The sequence below is a fragment of the Salvia hispanica genome, chromosome 4 (genome assembly GCF_023119035.1).
Source record: "Salvia hispanica cultivar TCC Black 2014 chromosome 4, UniMelb_Shisp_WGS_1.0, whole genome shotgun sequence".
In the NCBI taxonomy this organism is placed as follows: domain Eukaryota; kingdom Viridiplantae; phylum Streptophyta; class Magnoliopsida; order Lamiales; family Lamiaceae; genus Salvia; species Salvia hispanica.
In genome coordinates, this window is record NC_062968.1 from 20,202,602 (window position 1) to 20,227,618 (window position 25,017).

The 25,017-nt window shown below is 35.3% G+C and overlaps 2 protein-coding genes and 2 long non-coding RNA genes across 4 annotated transcripts; 2 read left to right on the forward strand and 2 right to left on the reverse strand.

The window, feature by feature from the left end:
• Positions 1 to 6,314: 6,314 nt before the first annotated feature.
• On the reverse strand, positions 6,315 to 7,271 carry LOC125218178. Its single transcript, XR_007175892.1, has 2 exons — positions 7,162 to 7,271; positions 6,315 to 6,550 (listed from the first exon to the last, which is right to left on the reverse strand). It is a non-coding gene; the product is annotated as an uncharacterized LOC125218178 (long non-coding RNA).
• A 4,222-nt stretch (positions 7,272 to 11,493) lies between these two features.
• Positions 11,494 to 13,031, reverse strand: LOC125219255. The gene is made up of 3 exons (XR_007176098.1): positions 12,932 to 13,031; positions 12,617 to 12,708; positions 11,494 to 12,479 (listed from the first exon to the last, which is right to left on the reverse strand). It is a non-coding gene; the product is annotated as an uncharacterized LOC125219255 (long non-coding RNA).
• A 1,205-nt stretch (positions 13,032 to 14,236) lies between these two features.
• On the forward strand, positions 14,237 to 17,358 carry LOC125223213 (probable prolyl 4-hydroxylase 9). The gene is made up of 8 exons (XM_048126245.1): positions 14,237 to 14,549; positions 14,616 to 14,732; positions 15,052 to 15,209; positions 15,681 to 15,783; positions 16,098 to 16,193; positions 16,688 to 16,753; positions 16,853 to 16,972; positions 17,128 to 17,358. The coding sequence occupies exons 1-8, from the start codon at positions 14,430 to 14,432 to the stop codon at positions 17,215 to 17,217; spliced, it is 870 nt and encodes a 289-aa protein (XP_047982202.1). The 5' UTR covers positions 14,237 to 14,429; the 3' UTR covers positions 17,218 to 17,358.
• A 3,907-nt stretch (positions 17,359 to 21,265) lies between these two features.
• Positions 21,266 to 24,596, forward strand: LOC125219139. The gene is made up of 5 exons (XM_048121021.1): positions 21,266 to 21,549; positions 21,971 to 22,126; positions 22,212 to 22,384; positions 22,475 to 24,272; positions 24,354 to 24,596. The coding sequence occupies exons 1-5, from the start codon at positions 21,463 to 21,465 to the stop codon at positions 24,420 to 24,422; spliced, it is 2,283 nt and encodes a 760-aa protein (XP_047976978.1). The 5' UTR covers positions 21,266 to 21,462; the 3' UTR covers positions 24,423 to 24,596.
• Positions 24,597 to 25,017: the final 421 nt, after the last annotated feature.

The following is a 25,017-nucleotide window of genomic DNA, read 5'->3' on the forward strand; positions in this document are numbered from 1 at the left end:
TCACTTTATTTAACACCTAGCAAAGAAGCATATAAAACATGTAAAATTAAAAGTGTGATTTATACACACCTTATAAAAAAAGTAGTCTAGTCGAACACTTGTTCCTCTTTCTCTATCCACAACATTTGATGCTTCACTAATCCTATTATATCATGTGAATGAGACCTTTCACTTTCTTTTTTATTCGTTTATATTTTTGTACATAACATGTGTAGAAGAATTTGTGTGTATGTTAATTGAAAATTAATCTATCTTCTCTTTGAAAAAGCAATAACCGACTTAAAGTGATTACTCAGCATTCTTTACAAATACATTACTCATGCTAAGTTAAACATGAATATGACATGTCTTAAAACAAGGGAAACAATTTCTCCTCACATATTTCTTAAACTATTTTATTAACTAGTACTTTAAAATTTCATGCATTATCTATCTATCTATCTATCTATCTATCTATCTATCTATCTATCTATATATATATATATATATATATATATAGGGGTGCGCTATGGTCCATAAGTGAAATCCTGTCAAAAATCAAAGTGAATCTCAGCCCTTGGATCATTAAATTGGATGGTTGTGATCATAATATCCGAGCTACATTATTACAGTATAAGCGTTACATTATCAGCCGGGCTACATTATTAGACTGCACAATCTACATTATTAGACTAAAGAGCGTTACATTATTAGTCGAGCTACATTATTTGACTACACAATCTACATTATTAGATGACACGTGGCATTAATCTAACGGTTACATCACAAGATCCAATGGCTGAGATTTGCTTTGATTTTTGACAGAATTTCACTTATGGACCTGATCACATCCCCCTTGGATCCTTAAATTGGATGGCTGTGATAAGCTACATTATTATACTAAAAATGTACATTATTCGCCGAGGTACATTATTAGAATGGAAATGTACATTATTAGACTAAAATGTTACATTATTATCATATGTACATTATTAGGCTAAAAATCTACATTATTAGATGACACGTGGCATTAATCTGACCGTTAGATCACACGATCCAATGGACTGCAAGTGTTTTAAGTTTTACTCATACTTAGCGTTTTGATATGAATACGTCCCTATATATATATATATATATATATACTCATACTAGGGACACATGTACACACGTTTATATTATCAATTTGTAACCTCTGATATCCACTTAATATACTAACAACATGTACACATACACAATTCAATATATTTAATGCTTGACACTCTAATCTATAGAAAAATACATGCATATATATATATTTATATGTTTATATTTACGTACATAAGTGCTAGTAGTATTATATGGTACACATGCACACACAATCACATAATTATTACATATTATAAACACATTCATATTTAAAATTTTCGTGAATCAAAACTATTTATATATATTTGACTATATCGAGTCGATCATAAAAATAAATATATTCTCTATGGCACACTTAATATTTCTGTAATATAAATGACAATATGATATGCAATGACAATATAATATGATAATATGCAAATAATGCATGTTTTTGGGTTAGGGATGTCAAACACTCAAGCTATGGGAAAACATCATATCTAATGCTAGAGAGATAGAAAAAATGTCATATATATTACCAGGTATCTCAATTTTATGGCAATCCAAAAATGCCCTCTATGCACTAGGGATAGTTTCGGTGGGAAAATAGGCCAAATTGTGAAAAAAGTACAATGGATGAAATTTCCCGCAAGTCTAGGGACTATTGAAGAGCTTAGAGTAGACGTACAGTGCGATGTGTGATATCTCTCAATCTAACAGGTCCAGAGGATTCGACTAGCTTTCAGAGGCTAGAAGATCATGAAACTATCAGACAGTGGTCGTTGGGTGCATTCCATTTCTTCAAAACCTCAACCCACTATACTACAACTAGCAGGGAAGTAAAGGATCGATCCCACGAGGACGAATGTGTTACGAAACTGCATTTGAGGATGTTTTGGAAAAGGGGGGTTGGCTGCTGCCACGCAATTTGTGGGTCGAGAACTTAAAACTACTGGGTCTGAGAGACTTAAACTACTCTACTCTACCTACTGCGTCTAAGAAATGAGAACGTACGGAACATGCATGACCTTGAGAAATGAGATATTTTAAAAGTTCTAAGACAACTGAAGTTAACCTAACTAGATGGACTTTCCTAATTTGGACAAACAGGAATAAAGCGAAAAGTGGGGACAAGTTTCCTTAAACTACCAGGGTCTGGAAAAACATGCAGAAAAGTAAAAATACAATGCAGACAGTACTGACAGGGTCTGGAGAACATGCATAAAAAGCAAAGTACATATGCAGAAAGTACTGACAAAAGCAGATCTGGTTCTAACTACAAACAACTTCATCTTCTTCGGGAATCAAACGAGAATAGCAAATAAAACAGAGCATTAAACATCATGAAAACATAGCAAACTTCAGATCTAAGCTTAAAACGATAAATTAAAGCCTAAACTATCAGATCTACGCCACTGGACCTAGAGAATGCAGAAACAGAAAGTAAATATCCATAATCATGCACAACGTAAACAACAAACACCAGATACACGAAACTCCAACTCAAATCCACCACGATTCAACAAATCCAAACACCTCCATACGTAAATTCACAACCTCCAACAACAAACCAACAGATATCAGCTCCAAACATCCAATGATAAACAAGACCGAAAGTAAAAAGCAAGAAATAAACATCAACTCTGTGAGATCCAACAAAAGCCAACACAAACTTCCATAATAAAGAGAAATAGGTTCAAATCCAGTAGATCAAAGCAAGAACTAGAGTTATGAAACCAAAAACCAACAAGTACTTGAAACCAAAAGTAAACTAAACAAAGCGAGATAAATATTGTTTCTTCGTCATCACAAGGCGGTGTTACACAACAGCAAAATGACGAGAACCACGACGGTAGCCAGGATCACTCCATCTCCAAGTGCGCAGCAAGTGAAATGAGAAATTTGAAGTGTGGAACTAAGGAATGGAACAAGAGCTTGAGCTAAGAGTGTGTAGTAGTGGTTGTCTTGTTCTTCAAGGTTAAGCTCTTTATATATGTGAGGCTTTGATCCCTAGGGTATCCTTATGGTAATTAGACGCTTTTGCCCTTGAATAAGACTCTTTTAGAATAATCTGCTCATGCTCCATTCTGCTCATGTCCCCAGCTTTTAATTCTCTCAGGTCCGAACGACGAGTTCTGATTTTTACTTCAATTTAATCACTTTTGCATCCGCCAGGTCTGGTAACAACTCCTAGGTCCGGCAGATTTACTACGCACCTGAACTCAGAAACACAGATTAGCGCCCCAAATGCACAGAATTATAACCCAAAACCAATGCATGAAACGAGTCTTATCAACTATCCATGATAATTTTAAAGTTCAGAGATCATTTGTAAGCAAACCTCATAATTCAAGTACTCCCACCGTCCCATAGTAGATGTCACACTTGAGAGATGGCACGGTATTTAAGGAGATATTATTTTGTGTGTTAAGTGGTGAGTGAAAATATAATTTTATAAATGATGTGAGAGAGAACTTTTTCTAAAATAGGAAATGTGACATTTGTGAGACAAACTAAAAAGGAAAGTGTGATGTCTACTATGGGACGGAGGGAGTACCATTTATGTAGTTCACTTTATTTTCATTTAGATGGAACATTTTTTTAGTCTGCGAACTTTGTTAAACTATCATTTTTTGGTCCATAACATTTGACGGATAAACTCCAAAATATAGAGTAATTGTTGGACATAGACAATTTCGAGTGATAAATGCGCCATTTAACACCTTAACACACTAATTATACCGGTTAAAACATGAGTTTGTCAACTCCGCCAAACTTAAACTCTTTTTTGTCCTCAAATAAGAAAAATGAATCATGGCAAGAACCTTACCTAGTAGGTGCTCCTCCCATCTAGTATCACCCTAAGTCTGCAGCGCGGGCGCGGCTGCTGTATCAGAGTCCCATAATAGTCCAATCGGGACTCCTGCTGGGCCCTCCATAGGAGGTTATCCTCTTGCCATTGTTGCATCTGTACTCACTGGGAAACCTATCCAAGTTGAAGGCTTCTGATCCCTGCCGCGATCTCCGTGAGGAGGACTACATCTGATATAGCTCCACCATTTGAAAGAGAGTGCATCTCCCATGGATCTTTGATAAACTCGTAGTTTATCAAGTGTTTTGGATGTTTAAAAGTACATAATTTAGTGTTTTCATCTATGATCCCCTACTTTAGTGTTTTGATAAGTTTGTCGAGTTTTTGTAGTCAAAACAGGTGGAAACAGACGAAACAGCAGCCAAAGATCAGGCTGGGCGTTTTACTACACCAGGCTGGGCGTTCTACTGCATGAAGCCGGGTGTTTTGCCGCTCAGGCTGGGCGTATCCACTGTCCCCCGGCATATTTTCCCATGGAAAATCGCCCGGGTCGGGCGTTTTGTGTAAAACCGAGGTTCAACAATAATGCCCGGGCGGGCATTTTGTCACTTAAAATCGCCCAGCCGGGCGATTTGCTTATGCGCTAATTTTCTTCTATTTTTCGCCCCGGGTATAAATAGCACCTAGGCTTCGACTCCAGCAGACATTCCACGCGCCCCATAAGAGTTTTTCAAAGGTTTTGAGAGTAGATTGAAGAGACGAAGAGTCACAATCATCAACAAGATTGAAGACGAAGACGATTTGTCATTCAATCCACTCTTTGGAGTATTTTATAGTTTTCCTATGTCCAATTCATTTTCTATGGATTCTTCTTGTGAATTTGAGTTGAATATGAGTAGCTAAATCTTTAGTAGAGTTTTGATGAAGACTACAATGAACGATTTTGATTAATTCAAGGACTTTTGATTACCTTTGCTCTAGTGATTCCTTTGTTTCATTATTGTGCATTTTCAATTCAATTGCTTAGCTATCAATTGGGTTTGCTCACCTAGTTTTGAATAATCGAGAGATACCTAATTATGATTGATAAAAGAATGAACAACACTTAGATAATTTGCATTCGAGAGAAGGAATTCTAGAGTAAGGGCTTGAGCCTTTTGTTTTAAGTAGTTAATTGTGAAGTATTAGAATGAGACTTCAATATTAATTGTTAATCAACGGGTTAAGTGCACTCGAGAGAGGGCTTGGCCTAGACTAGCGGCTTTCCTAGTAATCCCAAAGACTTCAATTGGGTAATCAAAGTTGTTGAATTGTTCGCATTGTGTTCGTTGTAGTTGGATCCAAGGCTCTACCTTGTTCTCTTATTTGAAACTTATCTTTTGTTGGGTACTTTTAGTTTGTTTATATTTAAGTGCTTTCTAAAATCAAACCAAACTTTCCGGATTGTCTAGATAGTAGTTAAAGTCGGTTCGTGGTACTTAAGTTACACAATTTGTCTCTGTGGAATACGATACTCTTACTTGTTTTATGCTACTGATAATCTCGTAGTTTAGCAAGTGTTTTGGATGTTTGAAAGTGCATAATTAAGTGTTTTATGTCACATTACTTGAGTTTTCATCTATGATCCCCTACTTTAGTGTTTTGATGAGTTTGTCGAGTTTTTGTAGTCACAACAGGTGGAAACGGGCGAAAAGGGCACCAAAACCGAAAGTCGGGCGTTTCACTGCATAAAGCCGGGCGTTTCTTCACAGAAGGCCGGGCGTTTGCGTCTCCAGAGCGGGCGAATCCACTGTCCCCGGGCGTTTTTCATTCAGAAATCGCCCGGGTCGGGCGTTTTGTGCAATGTCGCGGTTCAAGAAAAACGCCTGGTCGGGCGTTTCTTCATTTAAAAATCGCTCGGCCGAGCGATTAGCTCGTGCACTGATTTTCTTCTATTTTTCACCATGGGTATAAATAGCACCTAGGGTTCGACTCCAGCATACTTTCCACACACCCCAGAAGCAGTTTCCACGTTTGAGAGCAGATTGAAGCGAAAAAAGGTCTGGTTCATCAACAAGTTTGAAGACGAAGACAATTAGCCCATTCAATTCACCTTTGGGAGTATCTATATTAGTTTTCCTATGTTCAATTCACTTTCTATGGATTTCTCTTGTGAATTTGCATTGAATATGAATAGCTAAATTTTTTGTAGAGATTTGGTGAAGATTACAATGAACACTTTTGATTAATTCAAGGACTTTTGATTACCTATGCTCTTGTAATTTCTTTGTTTCATTCTTGTGCTTTTTCAATTCAATTGTTTAGCTACCAATTGGTTTGTTGACCTAGTTTTGAGTAATCGTATCACACCTCAACCTTTATGACATATGCACTTACTATAAATAAATTTTAAATATTAAATAAATTAACCCACGCTTCAAGTACATAAAACGCACATATTATATCATTTCAAAAATCAACATTTATCAACTACATATTTCATAACATTCTAAACCGTAGTGGGACCCTCTCACCACTCTATATACCATACACTTATTAAAATGCAAAAAAATGATGAGGAGGAGAAGGTTGCCAAAACGTGTCAGCCGCCGACCCTGATAACATGTGGAGTTCCTACGACCCACGTCAACGAATAATTTCACTGATATCTTATTCCTGAAAAATATTAGTGGTTTATATGAGCCACAACTCAGTGTATATAAACCTTACCTTTAATCCCACATGTCAGATATCAAACATACTCTTTAACCAATATATAAAACAATAATCAACAAATATTAAAATTAATTCCATATACATATGCACGTGCCACTCTGTTCAGTTTATTATTCTGTGACAAATCAAGCCTGGTATCTGTCCGGGATTCCTCTATGACCCGAAGGTCCTTCTGTAATTGGACTCATAGGTCCCTCTATGACCCGAAGGTCCCTCTGTATTTGACCCGAAGGTCCCTCTATATTTTTTTTTCCAGATCCAGTGCAAGACCGTCACATATCCTCTTTAATCATATAATTCACAAATAATTCCAAAATCATGTGTAAATACATCAATTTCACCAATTACATATTTCTATCATATAATTCATTTACAATATATAAAATATATCCATTGCACCAATCACATATCCATACAATATTCCACCATCTATATCAAATAACACATAATTATATCAGAGTCACATCATATAATCAAATTATTCACTTTATTTAACACCTAGCAAAGAAGCGCATAAAATATGTAAAATGAAAAGTGTGATTTATACACACCTTATAAGAGATAGATAAACTTATTGAGCTCCTGATTCCAACTTTTAATTTATAATCTCGATCCAACACTTTTCTCTTTACTTTTGTATTTTTTCTAAATTCTCTCAAACCCTTTTTCCTCTTTCCAAATGATAAACAATATACATATTTGTACACAAATATACGTCGGCTATTTTACCGACTCATACTAATTAAATTGAATGTCATAAGTACAAGTGTCATATCCTTAGTTAAATATGCAACACGTAAACTACACAAATAATAATATAAGAAACGTAGTAATCAAAACGTAAATAGCAATTTATTTAATGCATGCAACTTTTTATCCAAATGCATACATATATATTTTATGGGGAGTGTTATATTGCTAACTCAATGCTTAATTGCTAACTACAACTCAATAATAGCCATTAGATATTCAAATTAAAGGCCTAGATTATTAACCACAAAATGTCAATACGATCAACAAAAAACGTCAATAAGGCTATAGAATTAATTCCAATAAAAATCAATAGGGGTATTAATGTCAAGTTAGTTATTATTAACTTTTAAAAGAAATTCCAAAACTTTAAATTCATATAACATGTATCAAATTAAAGATAATTTTATAAGGATTCCAACGATATACTACATGCATATGTTCCGACATCAAAATTTGAAAAAAAAAATTTAGAATTTTCGTATTTTTCGAAAGCATTGTGTTGATATTTTCGAAACACTATATTGACATTTTCAAAGCATTGTGGTGATATTTTCGAAACACTATATTGACATTTTCATCCAAAACCCTAATTTGGCATTTTTTTTTAATTTTTTTTATTTAATTAATAAAAACGCAAATTACACGTGGCAAATTATAGACCACACATTTTTTAAAATCATGTGGCCTTGAATTAGTTGTAGTTAGCAATTAAATGATGAGTTAGCAATTGATCACTCCCCTATATTTTATATTATAAGTACGTCTATAAGTACTTGTACTATATACTCACTAAATTTCCATGCACATTTTGACGTGTAATACTATATTTCCATACACAAATTCACATTATTACACATACACACACTTATACTTTTCAATAGTTATGTAATATACGTATATACCATATATATATATATATATATATATATTTATTTAAGTATCAATATATATTTATTATTTATTAGACAACTAACAATATAAATTGCAAAGATAAATAAAAATATATCAATATGTAAAATGATGCAAGTTTTGGGTTAGGGATGTCACAAATCGAGAGATACCTGATTAGGATTAATAAAAGAATGAACAACACCTAGATAATTTGCATTCGAGAGAAGGAATTCTAGAGTGAGGGCTTGAGCCTTTTGTTTTAAGGAGTTAGTTGTGACGTATTAGAAGGAGACTTCAATATTAATGATTAATCAACTGGTTAAATGCACTCGAGAAAGGGCTTAGTCTAGACTGGCGGCTTTCCTAGTAATCCTAGAGACTTCAAATGGGTAATCAAAGTTTTTGAGTTGTTCACGTCGTGTTCGTTGTAGTTGGATCCAAGGCTCTACCTTGTTCTCTTATTTGAAACTCGTCTTTTGTTGCGTGTTTTTATCTTGTTTATGTTTAATTGTTTTTCAAAATCAAAACCAACCTTTCCGGATTCTCTAGATAGTAGTCAAAATCGGTTCGTGGTACTTGAGTTACACAATTTGTCTTCGTGGATACGATACTCATACTTGTTTATTGCTACACTAGCCTCGTACACTTGCGGGTAATTCTCGTGTTTAAAATAAATTGAGTCAAGTTTTTGGCGCCGTTGCCGGGGACTAATTAAGTTCTAAGCTTGATATCTTGAAGATTTTGAATTTGCTAGTTTAGACATTATTTGTTTTTATTTTATTTTAATTTTGTTTTCTAATCCGAGCTTAATTTGTGTTTGTGCTCTCACACACACATTGTTTTCGGAGGACCATTAGAGTCGATCGCTCCCGAGATCGAGTGGTTCTTGTAGACAAAGCTTGGAGACGTCGAGCTAACGACGTTAAACAAAAGCGCTTGTTGGGAGGCAACCCAACCAGGTTTTCTATCTATGTTTTTGTTTGTTAACCCCTCAAAATTCACAACTTTTCTCTGAACTTATTCTTCGCTTTGCTCGGAATAAGTTTGGGGGATTAGGTTGTTGTGGATTTTGCGTAGTTCGTTTTGCTTTTGGTTTTTAGTTTGATGTTTTAGTTGATTAGTTGTTTTGTGACTAAATGCTTTGAGTTGGAATTGACTTTGAACTTGTTTGAATTTTGTTTCTTGGGGTAATGACTAGTTGTTAATGATAAAAACATCATCCATCTTTTAAGCTATCATGTCTTTGACTAAGAGTTTGAGTAATATGTGCACAAGTAACGAATTGCTTGGTTTGCCTTGATTCATGCTATTACCCGAGTGAGATTTGAGCCAAACATTCATTTCAGTGTGATTTTATCATTTACTTCTTGTTGTTTCTAGAACTTGCTCCCGATCATATTAAGTCTACATACTGAATGTGAGTTTAGGAGATGACGTTAGGCTCTCTTTGTTCCTCCCTTCACAAGTGCTATATTTCTATCCCTAGTTAACCCTCTTAGCCTAAAAAGTTCTCCAATGTTATTGATTTGTTAAGTTCACTCTCAAAAGTGTCAATCAACAAATTAGGAAGCATATATAGGGGGTTGGCGTTGCTTAAAAAAAATTGGAGGTATAAGCTAGACGAAGTTTAGAGAATAAAAATACATATATTAAAAGAGAGAAAAAGAAAAAAAAAATTGGAGGCATAAGCTAGACGAAGTCTAGAGGAGTTTTTGCTTGAGAATTTCAATAAGTGAGGACCGGATGAGAGGAAGAAGTTCGACAAAGTCTTACTTTTCTGAGATTTGTTATGGGAAATGGTCTTTTGTTGGGATTTGTAATATATGAGTATTTGTGCTTCTCTTACTTTTCAACCACTTTAACCACTCTTATTCAATCTCAACTCAACCTCCTTATTCAATCGAAACCATACTTTTTCCTTTTCTTTCTTGCTTGCTTTCTTTCTTTCTTTTTTTTCAAATTTTTACAAGCTTTGCATGTCTTTTATTTCAATTCATTTTTTTTTTTTTTTTCCTACAACATTATCCTTTTCCCAAAAATTCCTTTTCCTATGACCCAACAAAGATTCAACCCATATTTTTGGCTATCAAAGAAAAAGGCTTAAGCTCAAAACAAGCTAGCAAAGGATTATGATTCGCAATTTGATTCAAGATTAAGATAAAGTTCCAAAGGATGACCTAACGTCCTCTCCTATCACTATAACCACTTTGCAGATTCAAACAGACCGCGAGCAAGTTCTAGAGACATATAACATAGTTGATGAAAAATCACACATATTTTTTTAGAAAAGGAGGTGGTCTCAATCCTCACAAGGTAATTTTTGGCAATAGACAAGACAACGAGCAATTCACTTTAGGCAAATCACAAATAGGAAACACAAGTCACTTAGCTAAATCAACAAGTTTTCGCAAACATTTTAACCATAATCATCAAAGGCAACTCATCCAACAAACATGCTTAGTTCATCTTGCCAACTCACCCATTTCTCATTTCAATTTCACCCAAGGAAAGACTGGACCACAAAAACACACAAAATCACACAAAAGGTAGACACCAAAAAGATAAAAAAATCAAATAAAAGAAAAGAAATTGTTCTACCATCACCACATAAGCTGCCATCATATCAAATTAGGGTACATGCCAGAATCACTCAAATCACCACAAGTTACATCACGGGGAATCACAAAGTAGGGAGAGGGGAAAGGAGAAAAAGACCCAGTTCCACTAGACACCCCCCAAACTTATTACAAGCCAAGGCAAGAACAAGTTTGAAAGAATGTGGAATTGGGGCGGACCTCTACTGATTCGGCGGGTGATGAGGTGGTCGCCAGGCGACGATGAAATCCTACTGCTGCTGCACAAAAGTGGCCCATCTTTCATCGTACTGGGCGTAGAAATTCTCAAACTGGGCATTGATGTTCGCCCACTGTTCATTGCTTTGTTGGTGCCACTGAGCCCATTGAGCGTCATTGTTCTGTTGCAGCTGCTGCATACTCAGCTCCACACTGTCCAGCCTGTTGTTGATGGCACAACATCCTCCTCAATCCTCACCCCACGGTTCCTCCATCGTGAAGTACTTGTCTCGGCCCCATCTCCTCCTCTTTGTTGGGTTCGGTGCTTCTTCATGCTCCTCGTCCTCTTCTTCCTCATCTCCATCTGCTCCTTCATCACCGCTTGGCCCCGGGCTCGCCACATATCCGGGTGGGTTCCCTTATGTGAATTGGTGGTGGGCTGTCTTGTTCACCGTTAGCGTCCAAGTATGTCAACTACACTAGCTCCGTACACTTGCGGGTATTTCTCGTGTTAAAAATAATTCGAGTCAAGTTTTTGGCGCCGTTGAAATGCCTGGTTTGCTGCAGCAAAACGCCCGGCCTGGTTCCTTGGTGTGATTTGGCGGTGGGCCGAACTGTTCATCAACCAATTCTCCCTCTGCTACGGCCCGTGGACATAAGTGGTGGTGGAGTTGGGGAGTGGAAAGTGATCTCCAGCCTTTTGTCTCAAGTTGCACCCCAGATGGAGGGCTATGGCAGCTACCACCGCACTAACACACAAGGTCCTCTTCTTCTTCGCAGCACGCTCAAGATGCTTGATCATGAAGTGACCCAAGTTCAAAGTTGGTTGTCTGTACAAGATCTGCCACAACAGGAATAGCTCGTCTCTAATAACGCTACCATGCTCCACACGGGCGAATGGGTAGCAAACGCATGCCTTCTGAAGGATGCGCAAGACAGGGTTCCTTATAGGAAAACTCTTTGCCCGGTTGGCAGAGAACTTCCTCTCGGCAGTCTCTTTGCCCGGTTGGCAGAGAACTTCCTCTCGGCAGTGATCTCTTTTGACGGCTCCGTGTTGCTCACGTTGTTACAGCAGTTATGTACGAAGATGAAATAGCTCATGGAAGGTCATATACCGTCGGATCGACCCAAGAATTTCTAGATTACATTCCGTCTTTCGGTTGCTCCATCATCAAGTGCTCGGGAAACTCCGCATGATCCAAAAGGCTTGCAATAGTCTCCTTTTGCCCGAGCTGAAACGGAATGCTTGTTGTAGTCATAGAATGCGGTCCAAAGCCCAATGCCTTTTCCAATACCTCCCATACCAAAAGAATAAATGATCATCCCACTTTTCCTCCATCCCAATCGAGCGAACCCAAAATCAAAGATGCTACCATTATCTCTGAAGTAACGAATTGAAGAAGACAGAGTATGAGTCGAAGCCGCTGTTTCACCTAATTTGTTGAAGCAAGTCAGTTGTTCTCGATTAGGAAGCCTTCAAATTTTACTAATACATGTTGCTTCACAAACAATTGATATGCAACAAGCCAGTAATATCTAAATTAAAAAGGTTTTAATAATTAGAACTTACCAATGAATTGATCGGAGGTGGTGGATCGAACACCGCTGCGGAGAGATGAGCGGCGCGTGGCAGGGGTGGCCGAGCGTGCAGCCACGTCCCTCCTACAGATGTGATAAATTAGGATTTAGCTGATCAACAATACATACTAGATAGTTGTTTATCTCTGGAGATAATCGATAATTATATTGTGGATTTTATGACTTAATATAAAATGTGGAGTACTTATAAGGTGATTAAATCACCTAAAATATAAAACTTGATTTTCTATTAATAACTAAATAACATACTTAGAACTTAAAAAGTAAAGAGAATGGATAGAAATACCTATGAAGAAGTAGCAGCGCAGCTTTGTGGTGAAGGGAGGTAGAGATTCAGAAAATTGCTTGAAGAAGAAAGGGGGTGCAATTCTATATGAGTTATGGCCTCTAGGGTTTCTGTCTTTTTATATCTAACGTCATGATATAATTTTTATTTTATTTAATTTTATATTTCTTCAATCTCAACTGCCTCAACTACATTTTAGGATTTCAAATTAAGTTCCCACAGATTTTATGAATGTAAAAAGAAAGTTGATGAAAAAATTTATGAAATATGCATCATGTTTTTATATATTCTATCGTCTCATAATAAATACTCCTTCCGTCTCTAATTAAGATTCACACTTTGACCGGGCACGGATTTTAAGAAATATAAAGAAAAGTTAGTTGAAAAAGTTAGTGGAATGTGGAACCCACTTTTTTTATATTAGTTTTATAATAAAATGTGAGTGAAATGAGTTAGTGGAATGTGGGACCTACTTACCATTTATGATAAAAAAAATGAAGTGTGACTCTTAATTGGGAACGGACTGAAATGAGAAAGTGTGACTCTTAATTGGGGACGAAGGGAGTATCTCACTGTAATGCATTTATTTTTTTTAAAAAAAGTTCTCTTATACTCAAATAAATATATTTTATATGTTCCATAGCAATTGAGTAATTTCCTTTTTATTACGAGTTAAAGTATTTTTTTCTCACTTACTTTAGTATCTTTTACTTTATTCTCTATTCATCTCTCTACATTTTTCATTTTCTGCATTATTCTTCAATTATTTAACTTACCAAAAATAATTTTTCTTAAATTGTGTGCTGAAAAGAAATGTTTTCACTAGTGTAGAATAGAGGAAGCATTATTTTTCTCTCCACTTAATACAAAAAATAATATTTTCTAAAATCTCATGTCGTTATCTAAATGTGTCATCTATTATGAGACGGGGGATGTTAGTTTTATAATAAAGGTGCCAAAAAATGAAAAAAAACCCTTAAAACATGCATAAAAAAAATTATACTTTTAAGTATAGGGACCGCAAATATACGTCACTAAGTATAGGACCACAACTATACAAGTAGTAATGATCTTACTAAAGATAACTCATTTTCATTTTTGCTTTTTCTCAAGTAAAATGACTTAGTTATTAAAAATGGAAATATTTTAATTTTAATTTTATTCTTTTAAAATAAAATTGCATTAAAATATTATGCAGAAGGGGGATATCAATTTTAGTTAGCTCGTACATAATAAAAAAAAAAGTCAAAATGTTGAATTTTGGCAATTTGTCTTGTTGCTTATTTTTTCTCGACATCACGACGTTGATCACAATTATTCAATCATGAAATTTCCTCAAATCTTGTTTTGATGCAGAAACAAGCAAATCTCCCGCCATTAACAAAGCTAAAACAAATAAAGACTTTGCCTTTATTCAATCTCCAATAAAGCTTTAGCCAAAACCCTTAAATCCTATGCACGTATAGCAAGTGATTGGAGGCCAATCTCCAATTCAACAATGAAATACAGAGGGAAAAGGGTTTTGGGGTTGGAGTCAAACCTAACATTGCCGATTGTTTTCCTTCTTTGCTTATGTTTCTTCCTTGCTGGTCTATTCGGATCGATCATCATATCTCAGGTAAAACCGCATTTCGCTGCGTAATTGTGTTTGTGGATGCTTGAATTGTTTGATTATTGTTTGCAGGATGTGAATAGGGGTGGATCCAGGCATAAATTGCTTGAAGAAATTGGACATGATGAAGGGGATTCCATGGTTCATGGTGAAAGTGGGGACTCTTCCATCAATTCTATCCCATTTCAGGTTCAATTCAAGTGTCAATTACTCAATTATTTGCATTCGAGAATGTTCAATTACGATTTACCTTGCTTGGGATCTTTGATCTATTCCTTTATGATAGGGAAAATTGCTCCCAAATGTTGATAAACTTCACTTCTAGTTAGAAAGTGTGTGAACTACGGCGGGAATAAAGTCAATTGCTTCTGTTTGTTTGTTTTTTTCTTCCAGCAATTAGTTTAATGGCTGTGGTTGTGGAAGAATGAGAAACGGAATTTTGGTAATTTGGTATTGAAGATGAGATTATAGGGATATTCTCCTAAATGAAGTTCCTATGCTAGTGCAGGTCCTGAGTTGGAGACCACGGGCTGTCTATTTTCCTAATTTTGCCTCGGATGAGCAGTGCCAAAATATAATTGAACGGGCTAAGAAAAAGCTCAGACCATCGTCTCTTGCCCTGCGTGAGGGAGAGACTGCCGAGAGCACAAAGGGTGTTCGGACAAGGTATCCGTCTTTAAACATTTTCGGGGTGTTTACTTTGTGAAATAGTAGTAGATTAGATTGAGAAAACATGTGATTGAGTATTTGAGGGATTCGATGATAAAACAAGTTCAAATTGAACCATTCCATCAATTAAATTGAAGATTAGTATAAGCGCACCCCCGTGCTGTATATTTTGGATAGTTTTTTTGGTCTCTATCATTATGCTCGAAAATAAACTGCATATTATGACCATTACCTCACAAATCTGCACAGTAGGAGAAACATGTTTCATGTGTGTTCTTACAAATCAGGTTTAGGAGCATCAACATGTCAGCTCTGCACTAATCACAAACAAGATTTACTTCACTTATGACTGTACCAGTGATCCACTTCATTTATAGCTGTATTGCATGTCCTATCTTAATAGCGGAATCTACTTATTCACGCAACTTACAGCTATTGGTACTTATATATGCTTGTCCTTTTTCACAGCTCCGGCGCATTCCTTAGTGCATCAGAAGACAGTACAGGAACTTTGGAGTTTGTTGAGGAGAAAATTGCTAGAGCAACTATGTTACCAAGGAATCACGGAGAGGCAGGTTACCTAGTTTTCATTATGCCAAGCACTTTCCTAATGCTCTTAATTTCAAAAGCATGAAAAGTCTATTGGTCTCTTACAAATCAGTAATCACTATAATCTCAATTCTTATCCATGAGAAAAGAGTAGAAGTAATACGACACTATTCCGTCGCATGACTTCTTAAAAAGATAATATACAATCATTAATTATGAAGTTTGGCTATGAAAGTGCAACATTATGTATGCCTAATTTCTTTGACTTTAAAGTTGAAAGGATAAGGTTTCTATTACAGGTCATATCTGAGATAGTCGCATATCTCCATATTGCAGGCTTTCAATGTTCTGCGGTATGAAGTGGACCAAAGATATGTATCTCACTATGACTCATTTAACCCAGCAGAGTATGGCCCACTGAAGAGCCAACGGGTACGTAGTGTCTAACCCGAGCTATCACTTTATGCTAATTAGTGTGTCTTGACTCAATAGGTGACTCTTGACATTCATATGGATCATCATACCTTTCGAGAATGAACTTTGTCACTTTTACTTCCGCGAAGATGTTTTGTCAAATATACAAGATTTGTTTTAGCATTCCATTTTCTTTCAATTGTCAGCTAAACTAACTCTTACTGGCATTTTGCAAAGAGATAGCTATTGATATTAAATCTTGAACATCAATATTGAATGGCTCATTTGTTGTAGCACCAAATTATAATAGATCTTAGGATTTAGTTGCTAAATGAATCACCACGGTTCACTTAATTTGCAATTTTGACACTACATTTAGATCGATAGAGAGAAAGAAATGCAGCGCAACAATTTTAATTTGTTGAATTCAGTATGTAAAAGGACAGAAGTTGCTGTGTGGTAAATAGGACATAAATACATTGTACCACTGCTTATGTTCACTTTGTCTTCAGGTTGCTTCCTTCCTATTATACTTGAGTGATGTAGAAGAAGGCGGAGAAACCATGTTCCCATTTGAGGTATAGCAACAATAGTCATTCTTCTCTCTCTCATTTTTTTAAAATTTTTTGTTAAATCTGAATTTCTGATATACCTGATGAGATGATTGCTGATAACAGAATGGGTCAAACATGAATCAAGGATATGATTACCAGGGTTGCATAGGTTTGAAGGTGAGGCCAAGACGAGGAGATGGCCTTCTGTTCTATTCCTTATACCCAAACGGAACAATAGATCCGGTAAGGCCATGCTTCCTCGTATCTATTCTTGGCTGGGGAACATAAGCTATCTCTGTGTTGATGTGATTGGAACTCGATGTTTACACACCGTATAAATCCGGTTTGATTGTATATATAGTTTTATCTCACTCGTAGTTTTCTGTGGCGACGTGCAGACCTCGCTTCACGGAAGCTGCCCTGTTGTGAAGGGGGAAAAGTGGGTGGCTACGAAATGGATTAGAGACAAAGCAAAAGGTTCATCTTAGTGATTTGCTGCATACCAAACAATTTCACTTTTCTTTGTAATTTTTATGCAAATGATATTTGGAATGGTTCCTTTCTCATTAGACGATGTTTTTAACCCAAGTGTTGCGCTAAATAAAAAGTCTAACTTTAACAATCTCCAATTCAAAGATGTTTCTTCAACAATTCAATTTTTTATTTGATCATAGATTCATTATTAACATCGTCTTATAAATAAAATTTTTAATCCACAGCAGTGAACTAGCAAATCTATATCTATACGTATATAAAAGGCGAGTTTGGCTTTAATTTTAAATATTTATAATTTATGGTTATGAATTCGAATAATTATAAATTTTCGGCAAAATTTTCAATAAATCTATGTGTTTGGTGATCAGGGGAGTGTTATATTGCTAACTCAATGCTTAATTGCTAACTACAACTCAATAATAGCCATCAGATATTCAAATTAAAGACCTAGATCATCAACCACAAAATGTCAATACGATCAACAAAAAACGTCAATAAGGCTATAGGATTAATTCCAATAAAAATCAATAGGGGTATTAATGTCAAGTTAGTTATAACTAACTTTTAAAATAAATCCCAAAACTTTAAATTCATATAACATATATCAAATTAAAGATAATTTTATAAGGATTCCAACGATATACTACATGTATATGTTCCGACGTCAAAATTTGAAAAAAAAATCAAGAATTTTCAGTATTTTTCGTATTACAGGTTTAATGTCAATGCAGCTAAGATAATATGTCAATATAATGCATATACAATGTCAATCGTAAATTTGTGTTGACATTCTCAAAGCATTGTGTTGATATTTCAAAACACTATATTGACATTTTCATCCAAAACTCTAATTTGGCGTTTTTTTTATCTTTTTCAGTTTAATTAATAAAAACGAAAATTACACGTGGCAAATTGTAAACCACACGTTTTTTAAAATCATGTGACCATAAATTAGTTGTAGTTAGCAATTAAATGATGAGTTAACAATTGATCACTCCCCTTGGTGATCATGATTATCCTCGCACTTACATCTATGAAAATTAATATGGGGTAGACTCTATCATTAAAATACAAGGTTATAATTCATCCCATTAGTAGGAGTAACGTATATGTGTTAAAGAATTACAATCATTACAAATTAAATAAACAAAAGTATAGGTTTGTTGGATGCGACAGTTTTATTTTATAATATTTTATATATTTATATAAAGGCTTATTGGAAGGTGTTTTCTGCGATTCCATCTTGATGATCTAACATCAATACCAAATCCGATATTAGAGTCCGGTATGTGTGTATTTTTGAAATGACTAGATATGATGCCAAATCAAATGTCATTTTCTTAGAACGTATTCTCCATATCCTATAGTATGATGTTGTTTCTTATCTTACTATGTTTTTTTAGTTAATTTGTCTAATACCATTACCATTTGTTATCAAATGCGGATTGAAAATGTTGATGGAAATGAACTTTTTAGTATATTATTATTATTATTATTATTATTATTACTATTATTATTATTATTTTTGTTGTGGTTGTTGTTTGTTTGTTTATTATTAACATTGTCTTAGTGTTTATTTTTTAGATATAATTGTTGTTGTCGTCGACTCCGATAAGATTATCACACAATCTAATTCTCGATTAATTGAGATTAAGATTGTTAATTCGCAATGAGTATTAAATCATCATTTTGTTTTTATTTCTCTATTTAAATATATTTATTAAACTATTTAGCTTGCATACATAACATAATTTTATTTTTATTTTAATATATCTTTTAAACTATAATGTAGTATGCATGCATCACATAATCTGATATAGTACTCAAAGGGAAAATGTTAATGTGTAAATATATCTATAGAGAAAATATTTAATGTGTTAATATATTAATAAATAAAGTTATAATACAAATTAATCTTTAATTTATATAAATTATTGATAATTGTTGGGTTAATGTATGAAAAAATAATTATTCTTTTGACTTTGATTATAAGTTAGAATTAGAGTTTGAGTTCGGGGTTGGTTGGTTGAAATAAAATTACTATTTAATATGATATCTTACTAATCTAAAGTGACAGTTTGGTGAAAAGACAATTTTATCCTTTTTGGAGGGAAAATGTGAAGCTATTTTGTTTAGCCTTTTGGTCATTTTGAGAAATGACAACTATTGGATGGAAAAAATGCAGCTTTTATTGAACAATAGTGGCTTCTCAAATAAGAATAAACAGTTATATATATCCATATCATTAATTGAATCTCCATGTTAGTGTACTAATTATCTGATTTTTTTATTGCAGTCGGGACAGCTCCAAGTCCCAACTATCATCCCCGGCGTGGAAGCAGGCGGCAGCAGTGGCTGTAGTGTTAAAAAGAGTGAGAGATGAGAGAGAAAGGTGAGAAGAGAGGAAAGAGATAGAGGAAGCGCCGGCGACGCGACTGTGCAGGCTAGGGAGGAAGGCAGCGAGGCGGCTAGGGAGAGAGGTAGCGAGCGGGAGACTGGTGTTTAGTGGGTAGGCGGAACTGAGATGGTGTCCGGCGGCGGCGTTCAGCTGTTCCACCGATTAGAGGGAAGAGAAAAGGAAATGAGGGAAGGTAGGGAAGCGCCGATGTCGCTCGCCGGCGACGCGGCTGTGCAGGCGGATGCGGGAAGGCGGCGAGAGAGAAGGAAATGAAATAAGGAATCCGCTTAAAACCATAGTGATTTATTAGGGTTTGATGAATATTGATTTTTGTTGCTATTTGGGCTATTTTGTTTGGGCTTATATTGGATTCTATGATTTAGATTTTGACAGTATATAATTTTGTAAATTTGATAATCATTTTAATCGAATAGAGTTTAATTTCAGTGCTATATTTTATATATCATAAAATTATAATTTAGTAGAGTAATAATTTATTGGTTTATGATATTATCTTTCTATTTTGATGAATGAATGTTTTGAGCATTATTTATTAATTGTCATTATTTATTATAAATATTTGTTTTTCAATAGTTATGTGATTTTTTAATAATTATATATATGAAGTGTGGGTACTTTAATCTATTTGAATACTAGAAGTACACATAGTTATAGTTGAGTTGATTTTGTTAATCGAAACTGGTGAACTATTTATTCGTTCAAATAGTTTGCTTTTCTTTATTCTTTTATTTGTATGACTTATTTTATTTCATCTACACATCTCCTCTTTTGTTATTTCTTTTATTTTATACTACACTCATATCAAATATTAAAATAAAATACTATCATTTGCAAAAATATGAAATGTTTCATTCAGAGTGACTTGAGAGAAGTACAATTTTACAAATATTTTTTTGTTTTTTATAATATTTCAAATACTTATTTTGTTTAGTTCTTATTTGTAAATATATTTTTATACTTATTTACTGCATATTCTTTATTTTAAGTTAATATATCTTCATTATTTAAAAAAAAATTGTCCTATATTTTGTCCTGTGCATAGCACAGGTGTTAACACTAGTTTATTATAAACTTGAGTTTAGATTTGGTGTAAATGGTGAATTAACGTAACTATATGAAAATAAAATAAGTCGTGCATCGCACGGGCGTTATACTAGTTTGAAAATACACTACAAGTATATTTAAACCTCTCGTGATAAAGCAAACATGCATAAATATTTACATATTAAATAACTAACGTGATCATACAAAATTAAAATTTTACCTTGAAATTATTTGATTGTGAAAAATAATTTGAATCAAGAAAGATAAACAGTAGAGTACAATTTTAAGTTTTGAGATATTAAAAAAAAGAAAGAAAGTGGATCGCAACTGAGTGAAATGATACAGATTTGAAAATATATTTTATGATAATAGTATTAATCGCAGTTTACAAATCCTAATACGTATTTTACTTATTTTTGGCTTAGTTCTCTATATTAAAATGTTGGTTAAACATTTTTAAAATTTTATTTTCTGCGGATTCCGTATAATAATAATATCCTCTCGACCGTTGCAAAAATTATTCAAACGGCTACTTTCTTCTTCACAGATCATAACCACACAGCAAAAAAATTAGGAAAGAGAAAAAAAACCCCCTTTTGGTTCTTCAAATTCTTCACTCCAAAACCCAAGCAACTGTCATCGTTTCTGCCTTTTCCAACATCTCTGCAATTACGTTTCTTTCCGCCGCCAATTTTTAATTTGATACTGAATAGCGCCGATCGCTGAGAAAATTATTTCGGTTTATCACTGAATTGGCGATTTGGGGGAAAAAGAAATGGATCTTGGATGCATTGACATGGGTTGTGTTGAGAAAGATAGCAGTCCGAAGGAGTCGACCACGTCTGCTTCTAAGCTTGGAAAGGTTTTATTTCCCCAATTCTATTGATAATTTGTTAATTCATTTCTCTTGTTTTGGCATGCTTGATTTAAATTGTACTGTATTTTATGTGGGGATTTATGTAATGCAATATCTTTGTATAATTGTGTTTGATTAGCTTCACAGTTCACACATTAATTTCAGTCAAAGGGTTACACTGTGTGGAAAATCCTCTGTTTAACATATGAGTATCTTTATTTGGTAGCATTCATACTCCATGAACTAGAATTGGCAGAAGTAATGTTAACATATGCATTTGTATGTTTTTGTTTGAAATTTAACAAGTTTAGCTAGTTAGTTCCCCTAATTTGCAAACTATGAACAAATGGAATGCTAATTCGATTAGTTTTTGCCCGTAAAGACTAGAACATATGCATCTCTCTAACTGTGTCCCGGTGTGTTTCAGAATAAAGTAAAGGATGCGATGAGGTCTAGCTCAAATGCACTGAACAAACTCACATCTCAAATATCTAAGCCTCCTCGTCGTAAAACTTCTCCCCTTAATTGGTTCCCACGGAAGAAGATGGAGCCTTACCTGAAGAGGAAACTGAAAATGCTTCAGGTATGCTGCATTGACTTATCTATTTTCCACCAAGGTTTTTTTCACAGATAAAGATGATTTAATTTGAGGCTAATCCTTATCACAGGAAGTAGATGGTATGCATCTGACTCTCGTTGAAACTCTAGGGGATTCAAATCCCCATTACTCGAGGGTGTTGAGGGAAAAGATTGCAATAAGAGAAGCTGCACAGAAAGCAATGGAGGCAAGAAAGGCAGCAATGGTGGAAGCATCATGGTGTCGTATACTTAAGGCAGCCAGGTATGGTGTATATCCCTTTTGCGATGGATTTGTATTAGGTATGTATTGTACGTAACTTTGGTTCTAATTATATCATTTTATTCAAAAAAGGATTGAAAGTAAAGAAGCAGAAGAGCAGCTATCAAAAGCAGAACTCTCTGCTGCCGAAGCTTTGGAAGCTGCACGGGTAGCTGGTGTGATCATGAATGGTACACCGGATTCTGGTACAGGTGGATCAACCACCCATAAGGTCTCAGCAACTTTTGAAACTGCATTTTCTGTTGATAATCAAGTAGCTGCTGCAGTTAAAGCTGCTTTCGTTAAGCTTGCAAATTGCCACTCTATCAACAAAGATGAGTTTAAGGAATTGTTGCACAAAATCAGCGAGAACCCTGACTTGGATGACTTGTCAGCAATCACTTCAGAATGTGATTCTGATGATGCCGGTTCAGATGCGGAAGCAGGATCCTGTAAGGATAGTTCAAAGCTGAGAAAAAGGCCAGAGTCGGATAAGTTTAATATGACTAATATTGTCGAAATGATGCTTGGTCGACTTCAATGCTTAAAAGAAGAGGAGCTGGCTTCTCTTGCAACCATAGTTGCAACTAGTGGCCTAAATGCTGCACTGGCTGAAACAGAAATCAGCTCGGCCGTTCAAAACACTGAGAATCCTTGTCCCAAAGTCTCAAGGAGGTCGTCTGTATGTGGAAGAGCAACGAAGAGTTCTAGGGGCGCTGTCGAGGAAGAAATTCCTGGCCTGGGCCAGTTTCTAGTTAAACGCTTGACAAGGCTTGAAAGAGAGATATTAGAAGCCAAAAATGCCAGAAAAAACGAAGCTAGTGATGGAAGTCAAGGGACTGATGATGAGAAGCTTCTTTCTGCCAATGATTCAAGTTCGAGATCTAAAGTGAAGAACATCAAGGATGATGGCACAGCGGTTCCAGACTTGAGAAGTGTACTGACGAAGCATAAATCAAAACTCGAGAAAGAGATCGAAGAAGCCAAAAATGCCAGAAAAACTGAAGCTAGTGATGGAAGCAAAGGGGCTGATGATGAGAAGCTTCTTTCTACCAATGATTCAAGTTTGAGGTCTAAAGCGAATATCAAGGATGATGGCGCAGCGGTTCCAGACTTGGGAAGTGTGCTGACGAAGCATAAATCAAAACTTGAGAAGGAGATCGAAGAAGCAAGGAGGAATGGTAGATCATCAAGAGGAGCACCCCGTGCAAAACAAGATGCCTCAGATATTCCTAGCCTGGATAAATATTTGGTGAAGCGTTTGACAAGGCTTGAAATGGAGGTTCAAGAAGCTCGGAACAGAAACAGATTGCAGCCAATGGAAAAGACAAGCAGTCATCCATCAGATGCTAAAAGTTCAGAAGATATCCCTATTGGTACCAATGAGGATTCCCAAGGCAAAGAGAATGTAGACCTTAACATGATTGAGAACCGAAATACTGTTAAGAGGAAAGAAGCACAAACTGGTTCAGAATCAGATCACTTGGTGCAGAAAGAGGAACGAAACACAGTTAGAGTTCAAAAGCTCCAAAGAAAAAGCCAAGAAAACGGCTCAAATTATGAGAGCCTAGACAAAGTTCTAGTAAAGCATGTGTCAAGACTGGAAAAGGAGAAACTAGAATTTTGTGCAGATGAAAGCATGCAAATGAAACCGAAGCGCAAGGACGCTGGTAGAGAAATGGAAAGCAGTTTGGACCAAGTTCTAGTGAAGCACAAGTCAAAGCTGGAAATGGCAAAAATGGCTGCTGAGCAGCAGCAACAAGGGGATAGCAGCATCAGACATTCAGTGACTCGTCGCGAAGCTAGGGAGCGAGAGCTGCAAGCAGCATGGGGAGGCATGAGCCTAGGAAACTCTATGCGCCCTCATGTCTCGAGGCTTCAAAGAGACAAGGTAGTTAAATCTCCATTTATCATTGGTTTGTAGTTTTCTCTTACTGATTTACTAATTTGGCTCTTTTATCCACATGTTAAGGCTGCTTGGCTTGAAGCTGAAGAAGAGGAGAAGAATATTGAGGTGCAGTCTTCCTCAACTTTGTGCTAGACTCATTGGTTGCTACCTAATATTTCTCATAGGCAAGCATCAAGTTATTATGTACTCCAAATTCTTTATATGGGTTGTCAATATTGAAATTCTTTTCTACCCTCTCTTTGGAGGTGAGAGGCTTAAGACCATCACCATTGTGTTTTCTGTGCAATGTAATTGATCATTTGTGAAGGGGGCTAATTACTTGAATCTTGTGGCAATACTATTGTTTAATTTCACCGTAGTGGTTTGCATTTCATACATCACAAAAAAGGTCGAATATGTCGTCAGAATAATGGTACAATAATAGGGTTGAACATACAGTACTCAAAGGAACTACACAAGTATATTCCAAGTTCCAAACATCAAGTACTCTGTCTTTCAACAAATATGATCATTTTTAAAATTTATCTCATTCTAGCATTATTTTAATTTTATTAGTATCTTTTATACATTATTTTATATTCAGCGTATATATAAAACAACATTTCATAGAATCAATTATGGTCTAAGAAAGAGATCACCTCCGGAAAGACTTTGTTATTTGAAGTAGACAAAATAGACAATGAAACGCACATTTAGTAAGACGCCTCTTCTTTGTCCAAAATATCAC

Excerpts from the sequence above, each read along its gene's own strand:
- LOC125223213 (XM_048126245.1), top strand. The coding sequence starts at position 14,430 with ATGAAATACAGAGGGAAAAGGGTTTTGGGGTTGGAGTCAAACCTAACA. Across the intron at positions 15,210-15,680 it reads ACAAAGGGTGTTCGGACAAG|CTCCGGCGCATTCCTTAGTG; the intron begins GTATCCGTCTTT and ends CCTTTTTCACAG. Across the intron at positions 15,784-16,097 it reads TACCAAGGAATCACGGAGAG|GCTTTCAATGTTCTGCGGTA; the intron begins GCAGGTTACCTA and ends TCCATATTGCAG.
- LOC125219139 (XM_048121021.1), top strand. The coding sequence starts at position 21,463 with ATGGATCTTGGATGCATTGACATGGGTTGTGTTGAGAAAGATAGCAGT. Across the intron at positions 21,550-21,970 it reads CTGCTTCTAAGCTTGGAAAG|AATAAAGTAAAGGATGCGAT; the intron begins GTTTTATTTCCC and ends GGTGTGTTTCAG. Across the intron at positions 22,385-22,474 it reads CGTATACTTAAGGCAGCCAG|GATTGAAAGTAAAGAAGCAG; the intron begins GTATGGTGTATA and ends TATTCAAAAAAG.